The sequence below is a fragment of the Amblyomma maculatum genome, chromosome 11, assembly GCF_055883805.1.
Source record: "Amblyomma maculatum isolate TAMU_Amacu chromosome 11, ASM5588380v1, whole genome shotgun sequence".
NCBI classification, from domain to species: domain Eukaryota; kingdom Metazoa; phylum Arthropoda; class Arachnida; order Ixodida; family Ixodidae; genus Amblyomma; species Amblyomma maculatum.
Genome location: NC_139354.1, coordinates 162780577 through 162793430, shown reverse-complemented (window position 1 = coordinate 162793430; position 12854 = coordinate 162780577). Strand labels below are relative to the sequence as shown.

The 12854-nt window shown below is 44.9% G+C and overlaps 1 protein-coding gene across 1 annotated transcript in view; it reads right to left on the bottom strand.

Annotated features, from left to right (window-relative positions):
- The window catches only part of RyR (Ryanodine receptor), a 1181579-nt gene that overhangs the window by 746941 nt on the left and 421784 nt on the right, over nt 1-12854 (bottom strand). The window contains exon 43 of the mRNA XM_084584752.1: nt 11109-11195. Coding sequence (XP_084440878.1) covers nt 11109-11195 — 87 coding nt within the window. The remainder of the gene's footprint in view (nt 1-11108; nt 11196-12854) is intronic.

Sequence of the window (12854 nt, the reverse complement as noted above, 5' to 3'; positions counted from 1 at the left end):
GCATTTACTGGTTCAAGCTCTGTGTGTAAAAGAGTAGAATAAAAATGTAATATCTAATTTAATAGGTTAATGTATTTCACTTTAGCTTCTCGTGTAGACATTATTCTGTTCAGATATCTCATTAGTTTGTTATAGTATCGCGCGTAAATGAGTAGAATCTGAATATTTACTAACGGATGAGCATGTCTTTGACCCTCGGTATACACACAGCCCTGAGGCTGGCAAGTGCTAGTTCCCGACAAGAAGCCTCACGCTCACGGTTTTGGTGATCGGGCGTGAAGGTGAGGCGGCACGATGAGGGTGCGATCCGACACAATGATGAAGATTTGGCCGGGCCACCCAGGGCAGAAGCCCCGAAAAGCTCAATCGACCATCAGGTTCGCTGCCAAGGCTGGGGAGGAAGCTTCCACCCGCAGTGGGACACAGTAATTTCCTCTGTGCCGACGGTCAGACTGAAGCTCTTGCATGTTTGCTGTCGCATTTTTGTTACATGCACACAGCTAATAGCGAACAGGCGCTGGCACACACACACGCACCAGCCTACACAACATGCAGCAGGCCCGCCAGCCGCACCGAACTCCGATGTCTGCCACCGAAAAGGAACGAGATACCAAGTGCTTAGGCGTACGGAGTTGAAAGGGGGAGGGGAAAGAAGCAAGCACACACAAAACGGAGAGCGCGAGGCTTACGCGGTATAGAGCGTGGCAGCGAGGAGGAGAGATGAAATGCGAGCCAGCGACGCAGGGGCCGCCGCTGTCTGAGAGGCAAGTGGGGAACGCGGGAGAGGAGTCACTGTCTAGCCACTGCGGCCCTAGACGAAGCAACCGCCAGCTGTCTCTGATGGTGAGTCACCGTCTGACAGCGCGGAGGGGGCCGTATACTGAACTGCCACCATTCTCTTGATATTTTGAATCGCTCAACTTAACCGACCATGCTTTTGTGCACCGGACTGCTGCCGCATTTTAAATGAAAATGCGAGTTAGTGGGCGGAAAGAGGAGCATGTAGCTATAACCCAGCGCCCTCCTAGATTAAGGAACACATGGTGTAATAATTATAGTGCAGCGAAATCTGCAGAATATTTGAAATATAAGAGTCGTAGCTATTTTCCAAATTGGATACAATTACCACACTAAGCATGCAGACCATGCTCAGTGTAGAAAAATTGAAGCTCGATCACATGATGCCAATATTGGATATTTGCAGAAGGTAGACGAAGGCCATATATTGCTAATATACAATAACTATGGCGCCTACATAATTAAGGCCTCGATGAGGTTATATAAAGTCCTGTTGACGGCAGACGTATAGCCCTGGTCTGTCTATATAAGGTCATGACGATGCCATATATGCCCTTTATCAGGCAACATAAGGTCGCGAGGATACCATATATGCCCCTGATCAAGCCATATAAGGTCTCGTTACCCGTTCAGATATGGATTATATGTTGCATGATATGGCCAAATCTGAGCCATATAAGGGCAACATTTTGACCATATATGACCTTATCTGGCCCAGATAAGGTCTTCTTTGCTGCCTTATATATTTGTATCTGGCAGCATATGTTCCATATCTGGAGCAGATATGGGATTTCCGTAAAGGTAAGTCCTCTCGGGTTCCACTCAGAAGTCTCGTGAGGTTACTAGACACTGACGGCAAGAGGTTACTCTCAAGAACGTCCTCATTCCGCATCTCATCAAGCTCACTTTCAAGTTGTCTTATCTCAGGTGTCTTGCTCTCAAAATTTTCTGATCCGCTATCTTCCGCATCGACCACTGTTTTAACTGCCGTTTCCTCCGCTGTGGAATTTTCTGGAATGAGCAGTGTAGTTAGTTCTCGCGTCTTTGAACGTGTTAAGGCTTGCACAACTCTGTCTCCGAAAAGGATGCCCCTCTCTCGCAGCAGCACGTCCGATTTGTTGGAAAACAAATACGGATAGCATTTCGGAAGCTTTCCTGAAACGGCAGCCTCGGTTGTTAACTCGCCGAAAGGCCCCTCGATGACTACGATCGCGATTGGCAAGCACACACTCTGTCCCTCCGCTACCTGGCGGATTCATGCACATTGTCCTGTGTAATCGGAAGGCGACACATAGGCTGGACGGAAAACATCCATCGTTGCGGCCGAATCAAGGCTTCCCGTTGTCTACTAGATCATGCATGTAGGGTTCCAAAAGCTTCATACTTTCATCGCTGTCACTGACATACGAGAACGCATTTTTTTCTTTTCGGCAGTTGACGGCATTGTGACCCAGCTGATTACACCTAAAACATGTCAGCGGCTTCCTAGCCTCTAGCTTTTTCTTTGTGTTCTGAGCGTTGGTCACATCCCCACCTATCTCACTGCCGTCCTTTCTAGGGAGTTTGCCTGAAGAAGCCTTCCTTTCTTCGTTTTTAAATCTAGCAAAGTGCCTCTCATGACGGTTATACGCACTTTACTTGGGATTGCGGGGCCTATCCATTGCTGGGTTGCTGAATTGTCGGCGCGAAGCGTACTCCTCAATGAGTTCGGCAGCTTCCGTTGCCGACTTAATGTGGCGTCGGTCCTGTAACCAATTTCTTTCCTTTTCTAGGAGGCAGTTATAAAACTGCTCCAAAATAATTCTCTTGGCTACATACAGCGTCCCGATCACTGTAGGAATCAGTGCTCTTTAGCCACTCGCCCAAATTGACTCTTACATTGTACAGGGATTCAGGGTAACTCTCGTCCCTGGACTTAGTAGCGTTCCGAAAACGTCTGAACGCCTCGGTACTAAGCCTATACTTTCTCAGAAGGCAAGCCTTTACCTTCTCGTAGTTGTCCGCGTCCTCCTTGCTTAGTCGCGCGACAACTTCTGCTGCCTGGCAGGGCAGAACCGTCAATAATCTCTGAGACGAAGTGTCTCGCTTGAAGGAAAATTTTTCGCAGGTTCGTTCAAAAATTTGCATGATACAAACCGATATCCCCTGATATCACATATGGCTGCATGTACAATGACATCTTGAAATCTGCCTCCTTGTTTAGAAGAGGTACCGCTAGCTAGGGACAATTTCCTGACCTCTTGCTCAACTCTGCTTCTAATTTGCGGAGTTAAATTTCTTGCTCCAGCCTTTTTGCTTCGCTCTCAATTTCACGCTCCCGCCTCTTTTCCGCTTTTTCCCGCTCTCTCTGCTGTCTGAGGTGCTCCTCCCTTTTTTATCTGATGAGGCTCCACGCTTCACTGAGCTCCTCATCATCAGCTCGCAAATCAGTGATTGCCTTTAAAATCATGGGTTTTCGTGCCAAACCATTTGTATCAATTCCCAATTCCTCACACAGCAACAGTTCCGGTTTCTGCAGCTTTTGTATGTTCATGATCTCTCCGAGTATCGGCTACTTCCAAAACAACTGTGCAAACTAACAAACCTGAAGGCGTTTCAACACTCTTTACCAGTTCTAAAATCTAACCCTGTTCTAGAACCTGGTCCACATCAGAAGAAGAGCCAAGCACTGACCCACACATGCGATCGATGTTCCGAGCTGCTCTCTTGTTGGCCGATTGTTGCTCCTGCTTGTTGCTTGAGATGCCACCTCCGATCACCAGATGTTGTGGCTTGTAGCTTCAGATGCCACTTCCGATCACCAGATGTTATGGCTTATAGATTCAGATCCCACCGCTGATCACTAGTTGTCGTGACGCTGGGAATAACTCGACCCGGCCTTCACTTGGTAGCGTGCGGAGACTTCGGGTTGAGAAAGGATTGAAGCTTCGAAATGGGTAAAACAAACACAAGTGGGTTTAATTGCACTTTGAGAAACGTATTTACATGACGAAATAGGTAGGAACAGCAAATTGGCAAGAGTTTAGAGTTCATAGCGAAAAAGCCTCTGGGCGAGCCGTTTACCCAGTGCTCAGAGCGTCATTTCGTGCTCTCCACAGTCCTTAAGGGTATGTCCAGCGCCTTTCTGAAGATGCTGACCCATCAATTCCAGGGCACATTCCTCAGATATCGGCAACCAATCGAACTCATCACCGCACTGATGGCCTGATGCACTGACTGGTCCTGTATTGTTTCATCGGGCATGGTCACTTGTCGTGCAGAGCGTGGAAACGGCGAGGAGGTAAACTCCGCTTCTTCTTCAAAGATCCGTCATTACTGTGCAGCTGTGTTTCCCTCTCAGAAGCACGAGCTTCGTCTGGCTTCCAACTCTTTCCTGCGGTCACTGGTAGCGGCCTCTAATTGCCGTAATCCCCAGGCTCGTTTCTTCTCCCGAACGTATGCGGACGGGCCACTCCAATTGTCCCTCGTTGACAATGGGCGCCCCTCGACGGTCAACAGTCGAACGAAGCGTGAGAAAACACCTCGGCGGACTGCATTTCTTTTTATTTTCTTCAAGTTCACCTCGCCAGGCGAAACTTCGCCAACTTTGCAGTTGTACGGTCACAACAGTGTGACTCCAAAACATCTGCGTATTTCACAGCATGCATTTAATCCAAGAGCCCTTTACCGGAGTAAGCAGGTTCCGACCCTTCGCTGTTATGCTCATAGTTTTGTCCCCATCGGCTTTCAATATTTCTTTGGGCCTGAAACATACTTTTGCCGACAAAAATTATCTGCTTCAGGTCTTTCTCCACTGCTCGAAACATTAATCCAACGCTTGCGACGTTTACTTGGTCATGAAATTTTGAGCCTGTGCGACGTGATAACCTAATCAGACTTTTTTATGAAGGTGGTTTGGGCTTATTGCACCAGCATGTGAGGCAGCGATTGTTCCCATGTGTATATTAGAGCATCTTGCAACTTAACTTGATGACTGTGCTTCCCAACCGAGTGCTTTCGTGAAATTTTACTGACCGCCACTAGGATTATGCTTTGGTGCGGTGTTCCACCGGCCGGCTTTCGATTGAGTGCTTATATTTTATACGTAAAGGATGTTTCGCGCATGTGCGCGAAACATCCTTGATAACGATGCTCTTTCGACCACCATTCTTCCTAAGGGCCCAACATGACGATTTCTCCGTGCACTAAAACGTTCTTTTTCAAAATTAAACACCGGAGCTCTCCGTGGGAACTCACGGCTCCATTGAAAAAAATATTTATGTTCTGTAACTGCCGCCTGTGTTATTTGCCTGAAATAGTAGAGCAACTGTTTCATTAATGGCAAATATTTAATTCTCTTTAGACACGTACTCCAAAGAAGTATATAGAATGATTTTGTTGTAAATTCGTACAGTCTGTAATGCACTATAGTTACTAAACCGGACGATTCGCCTAATTGGACTGCATGATTTCTGGAAGACGCTCATGTTTGATCGCAACGCTGAACCTGTTGTGCCACCACGAATTCATTTTAGCCGAATGATGTTCCATGGTAAAGAACATTTATGAGAAGAACGACTTCCAATCAGACTCCGCGCTGTTGACACGGTGTTTATCTCTGCCGGCTGATAAGTTGTGTTTTCTGTGGAGATAGTGCAGCTCAGCAACGGCTGAAAGATTTGTATATAGTTTGCATATATACTCGTTTTATACATAACTACATGAATTAAATACCATACCATAAAAAAAGAGTGATGTAGCCGTTTGCGCGCTCCGTCGAGGAGCGGAAGAATTGTGTTTCTATTCCTAACGGTGAACCGATGTTTTACTTGTGTCCCTGTGGACACATTTATTGACGCTACGTTGAGGTCAAGAAATGCGTTCGCATTAAAACGCCAACAAATTCCGGTCTCGGCCGAACCAAATAGCCCTCATGAGAAGTGGAAACAGAACAATGTGCCGCCGTCTTGAACCGTTATTTCGGTTTCCTGCCCCGCACACAGCTGTTCAACCCAGCCTCCATCAGAGTCGCCACCAGTCACGATGCCTGAGATACGGTATCAGTAATAGCCTCATTGATTCTCTAAAATTGTCTTCATCGGCAGGCTATGATCATATCAATAGCAAACTACTGAAAAACACATCGGAAACCTCGTCACAGATATTACAATTAATCTTCACCAGTCTTTACAATCGGAGGAATGCCGGACGATTGAAAAGTCGCTCAAATCGTTCCAGTCTTTAAATCAGGTGATCGCAAATCAGCATCCAACGACCGTCCTATATCTCTAACAATGTGTCCCTTCTCGAACACGTTATATCTACGAACCTAAAGGCACACCTCGAATCTAACGACTTCTTTTATCCTCAACAGCATGGTTTTAGAAAACATCTCTCATGTGAAACACAGCTTACCGAGTTCATACACGTCTAGTAGAATCCATGGACCTCCAAATAGATGCTATATTCCTAGATTACTCTAAAGCGCGTTCCTCACAGTCATTTACTTCATATCATCACTAGGAATTCCCGCCAACCTAATTCGCTGGATTGAAAATTTTCTTTCAGGACGCAAGCAGTTCACTCCCGCAAATGATAGCCAATCACCTCTCACCAATGTAACATCTGGAGTCCCACAAGGCGCCGGACTGTCACCGCTACTATTCCTAATTTAAATTAATGATCTCCCTTGTAATATAAAATCAAAATTACGTCTTCTTGCGCATGATTGCGTCATATACAGAGAGATTAGGGCGACTAACGACTCATGTTTGCTTCAATCTGATCTTAATACACTTGCCTCTTGGTGTGATAAATTCCTCCTTCCCAAAAACATTAGCAAGTGTAAATCCATGAGTTTCACGAGGAAACGCACAGTGAATCAGCATCAGTATAATATTGGCTCACTTTTCATTATTTTTATTTATTTATTTATTAATACTGCAATCCCAGGAAGGGATTTTCGCAGGGTGGGCACACAGAAAATAGGTAAGTACAAATATTAAGAAAAAAAAAGTACAAAGGCTACAAATTAATAATAAGCAAAAAAACACAACAGCAAAAATGAAAGGCTCAATGACGTAACACAACAAAAAAAGTACACTAAGGTTTGGGGCATATAAATACACTACTATCAAGTCATCAGTGAACATGGTCAACAGGGAATTAATTAAATGAAGAAAGAGCACCAGAACGATCACAATATTAAATTCAGTTCAAAAATGGGAACCGGGAATGCATGACAGAGGACATTATTGTGCACTGAGGTTGCCGATGTTACAGATAGCTGTAAGACTTCGTTGATTCCACTCCGTTACTGTTCGCGGAAAAAAAGAATATTTAAAGCAGTTATTACGCTGGGTGAAAGGGGTGATTGTAAGATTGTGACGTTGTCTTGTAGAATAACCTGAAGAGAAAGATATTAGTCCATCAATGTTAATTTTAAAATGACCTTTGACCAATTGGTATAAGAACTTTAGTCGAGAAACGCGATTCCTTTCGGTTATAGATATTAAAGCAGCCCTGTTTAAGAGGTCACTTACTGATGTGCGTCCGTAGCTATTGTAAACAAAACGTACTGCTTTCTTTTGTATTTTTTCAATTTTATTTACGTTTGTTTTGGTGAATGGATCCCAAATTATTGCCGCATAATCTAATATTGGAAGGACAATCGATTTATACGCTAGAAGCCGAACTCGGGGTGTGGAAAGTCTCAATGCACGCCTAAGAAAAAAAAGTTTACGGTTTGCATTATTTACAGTTTGATCAATATGTTTAGTCCAGTCAAGGTTGTTAGTAATCCATAGCCCTAGATATTTGTAGTGTGAGACTTCGGAAAGAATGTTGTTATCAAGTGAATATTGGAACATCAGTGGACTTTTCTTGTGAGTGATTCTCATATACACGGTTTTTTGAAAGTTGATAGGCATCTGCCATGCATCACACCAGGCACTAATTTTCTGAAAAGCCTCATTAAGTTTTACCTGATCTGACATATGTTTAATTTCGGAGTATAGCACACAATCATCCGCGTATAGTTTAATATTAACTGGAATGTCTTTCACGATGTCGTTAATGTAAATGATAAACAAGAGTGGCCCAAGCACTGAGCCCTGAGGGACGCCAGAGTCAACAAAAACAGTTTGAGAGGAATGTTCCCCAAAAGAGACATATTGCTGACGGTTATTCAAATATAAATGGAATTTAAATTACCCCCGCATTATCCTACAGATATCTTGGCCTCCACCTAACACCATCACTATCATGGGTAACCCACATTCAAAACATTTGCGCTGAAGCCTGACGCACACTCGGTTATCTGCGACGTAGCTTAAAGGCCGCATCTCCGGAAATAAAGAAGCTAGCCTATATAACTTTCATTTGCCTCAAACTATAATATGCGTCCGCCGTTTGGCACCCATCACAAGCGTATCTCGCCACCGAGCTTGAAGCCGCACAGAATCGCACCATCCGATTTATAACATCTTGCTATTTATTTATTTTTTATTTATTTATTTGCAAGTACTGTTAGCCCTTCCGGGCTGTTACAGGGTGGGCAATGTACATTTAAGCGGCACAACAAATTTCCAACTCTTTCTCAAAAGTTTCTAAAGAACAATTTTTTTCAAATACGCTTCGGTCAAGGTTTTCCATTCAATGATTCTTTTAAGCAGAAACAAAAATTTAAATATATCAACTCTTGGCACATACGACATCACTGCAAAGGAATGATTAGTGCGAGATGACAGTCTCCCGGGCAGCCGCAAGTACAAGCCGGAATCCAAATTGAGTTTATTGTTATAAAGTTGATAAAGGAACTTGAGCCTAGCAATATTTCTACGAATAGCCAAGGCTTGTAGCTCAGCAAGTGAAATAAGTTCGGTTGCGGACTGTGTTCCTCGAAAGCGAGAAAACACGAACCTCACTGCTAGTCTCTGAATCCGTTCAAGCTTATCTATGAGATATTTCTGGTTTGGATCCCAAATTATGCTCGCGTATTCCAGACTGGGCCTTACCAATGATTTATAAGCTTTTAGTTTGACAGGCGGTGGCGCATCTCTTAACTTTCGCCGTAGGAATCCAAGCTTTCGTTGGGCTGCTCCACAAATATTCTGTACATGATCACTCCAGTTAAATCATGAGAAATCGTAACACCTAAATATTTTAATCTATTGGAACGTTTCATTTCAATGTTATTAATTACATACGGAAACACTAATGCGGTTTTCTTGTTCGACACAATCATAGTAATGGACTTTTCAAAATTGATTTCCATGCCCCACTTAACACACCATTCATACACAACTTTTAAAGAGTCATTAAAAGGACTTGGTCTTGCAGGCTTTTTAAGCGACACAATAATACGATGTCATCAGCCAATAATAAACCTGTATCACAGCACTGAAACAGTCAATCGCCACTTCATCGCTAATGTCACGCCGTATTACATCTCGCCTCTGTCTTCTACACCACTGTCACGAAATCGGCGCACATTTTTATTAAGCCGGCGCGGCGCGAGGCCTGCGCGTCGCCGCATCCGCAAGATTCGAGAAAAGCCTCCTTCCCCGCGCGAGAGAGCGCGTAGCTTTGTACGCGTCGCCCTCTTTCTCACCACCCGGCGATGAAGGTGACTCACCAGTTTGGAATACGCCAGAACCTTCCAGAAATTTCTACCGGTCCTAGCCAATGACGACGCGCGACTCGACGGGGGGAAAAGGGAGTGCTTTAACCAGCGAAGCCAAGTGTGTGTGCGCGCTAGCTTTAGCGCGCCTTAACAGACAGACGCGGCGCGCCCTATTTATTGAGGCCGCGCCGCTTGTCAGTCAGTCAGCGATTGCGGCGTGTTCGCAAGTGCCTCGGCTGGACTCCCTGGGATCACCTGCTGCTGGCAAGCCCACGGACCTGCGAGGGAGCGGCGCTCGTCTTGCATGGCGGCCAAATCGTGACTCTCGAGGCGTCGGACTGCAACAGTGTCCGGTGAACAATTTGGTGATTGTTTTTGTTACTCTCTCGTGTTTTATCTGTTGTAAATCCTCTGTGTTATTGAATACTTCTGTAATTGCATGCTTAGCGTTTGTTTTTCTGTGAACCTCTCGTCTGCGCAATTTTAGTGTTTGTGTATCTGTATCGTCTCTTGCTGTGTATAAAGTTTGTTTTGTTTGTTACCTCTGACTCCGAACCTTACTCTGGCTTGAACCGGCGACAGCTGGGCACCAAACGGCCACCCCTTTCTGCCACTACTTGGTATCTGAATTCCGGCTGAGCTTGCCACGCAGGTCGAGGGAATCTCCTTTGCGACCGGAACAGCTACCCCCACTAACTCTAAGGGTGTCTGGGAGTGTGCGCACCGTTAAGGGCGCATCGTTAATAATCCCGCTAATTATTAACGGGTGACAATCACTTATATTATCATCCCCGCACGAGACATGCAAAGCGACAGCCCCCCCCCCCCCTCCCGGGACATCTAGCCGCCTAAACCATAATCATAGCATTTCATGTATCAAATGTCGCACCTTAGCACTAAATTCTTCAATTTTTTTCCGGACCCAATAGTACTGTGGAACCTCCTGCAAAACACCATCGTATCATGCGCTAATCGCAAATCATTCAGGAAAAAATTAAACGACCATCTTTCGTGAAGACATCGCTGATGACGTCGGCAGAATTGTGGGCGCTCAGGGGAGACGGCGCTTATCTTGTCTTGACTTTTTTTGTGTGTTTGTGATTCTGCTGACGTTGCCGTTGATGACGTACCAACCAGCTCAAGTTCAACCAGTTGCATGAAAACGTTTTTCTCATGCATAGAAGATAGACCTTTTCGGCGTCATTTACTTATGGTATATTGTTATTTTTGTTTTTCATATTGTTTCGTTTAACCCATGCGTTCTTTCTCTTGTTTCTGTTCTCTTTTCTTGTTGTTTCAATGCTTTCCTGTTCTTGTTCGCATTGTGTATTGAGTTTGCTCTCCCCTTATGTAATTCCCTCGGGCCTTTAAGGGGAAAAAAAATGAAATGACGTTCCTAGTGAGCCCAAAATTTTGAGCCCAGAGCTTCGTCTCGCAGAAAAGCGGGAGAATTCTCTTGACGAATGTGCACACTAGAGATTTTTCGCCTGTCTCGTAGACGTTTGATTTTGCTTTGCGGCATACAGAGCGGCGCATTTGAAATTCAGTCTTCCCGGACAAGTATTTGGCGCCATTTTCGACTGTGTTCTCTCCCTCCACCCAAAATAAACGCACTAAGCAATAATGATCGTTGTATTCATGTTGTAAGTAACGCTACGAGACATGCAGCGGGGGTCAATGAAAAATGTTCGAGGACAAGAAAGAATACCTTGAAGCGCTGCCTGGTCATGTGGCCATCAGCGCTGAACGTGAGCATGCCGGTAGAGACGTCGATGTGGCAGCCCACGTACATGCCCTGAAAGGAAGGGAACCACATTTAAGTAACCTCATCTTGTCGCCACATGGTGCGCCCAATGGACGTTTCTACATCAAATCGAGCTTTGCTTTTATTGACCGCAAAGAAAAAACTTCCCGTGAGTTAGCTCTGCCAAATTCGGCGCTCTCAGCGTGAACGCTCGAATATTTTCAGAAGGGCAAAAGTGGACCGTCGAGATTCTTTCACTTTGCACATAAATTTTGTCGCCTCACTGTGAACGCGCTCAGTATAGTTAACAAGACAACAGATCCGGAAAGCTATTGTCCATAACCAGCACATAATTGTTCGTATCGAATTTACGGTGTCGCAGAGGAGCCCCAGAACAGAATGACCAGCGTGGCAGGCTTCTCGAACCGTCCGTGCGTGCGCACCGTCTTTCCCACTGCCTCAAAAACGTGGCACAGAAGTGTGTTTTGGGGGTTCCGCTTGCCTGTGGCAAAGTATACATAAGCCAAACTGGAAGGTGCGTGAATGACCACATAAGAGAGCATCGTAGGGCTGTTGAATTACTGGCCGCAGGATCGGAATTGGTTAAGCATTGAAATAGTTGCCAAGACTGTTCCCCAGTATATGATATAACGTCCGCGATGCATGTGGGAGTCCAGAAAAGGGCAAGGGAAATTATTGATGTCTTTCAAATTGACAAGGCGGGGACATGAGTGTTAGCAACCCTTCCGTTGCGTTGGCAGGAAAATAAATTACTTATCTCCTTGTCTATCATGTTCTTTGTGACCATTCATGATTAAACTGCACGAAAAAAAAAAAACACGGACAGAGACAGAAAACGCGCACACACATAGAGCGCAGAACTTGCAACTTTTATTCGTAAAACGCTTCGAGCATGCCTTTTATACACTCAAAACAACCACCACAGACACAGCCGGGATCAAAAACAAGATAATTATTGACAGATACGTGTACATGATGCGTAGATCCGCCAGAGCGTCAATCTAAACGACACCAGTGTGTGCAAGCTAACGAACCATTGAACCTTGATAAGTGAATAAAAGGGACCGGAAGAATAAAAATGCTCAAAGTGAAGATACTACCAATACCACGAATGAGGGCATCAAACCGCTGTATTACTAGCGAAACTTACTCAGCAAAACGGGATGAGACGCGGAACCGACAGTAATAACAGAAAACGATGAAGGTGCGAACCTCCGTTTGACTGATGTACAGTCTTGAGCAAAAGTGGAGAGACCACGCTAACTGCTACGATTGCGTTTTTGATGTATAAAAAGATGTGTCAGAGAAAATTGCTTGGGCAAGAAGGCAAGTATTTATACATGGTACCTAATGCACTTCTCAGAAATAACTTTTTCACTGTTAGAAAAAGCTGGTGGGTAGTTTTCTCAAAGCGCATGGTCTCTCCACTTTTGCTCACGACTGTACATCTTGCCACAGGATAATGGCACCTGATAAATAACTTCTCTAGCACAATCAGTGTACTCAAGGCTGGAATTTGAAGTGCATCTTTGCTGCCTATCATCTCGGTTCATGATTGCACACAGTTTAGAGAGCTTACATGGGGCCGCTAACACGAGTTTGACGCCGTATCTTACTGCAACTTCCTTTATATTGTGAAACACTCGGTGCAGATAAGACATAACACGGCGTTCAAACGTGTCAAACAAC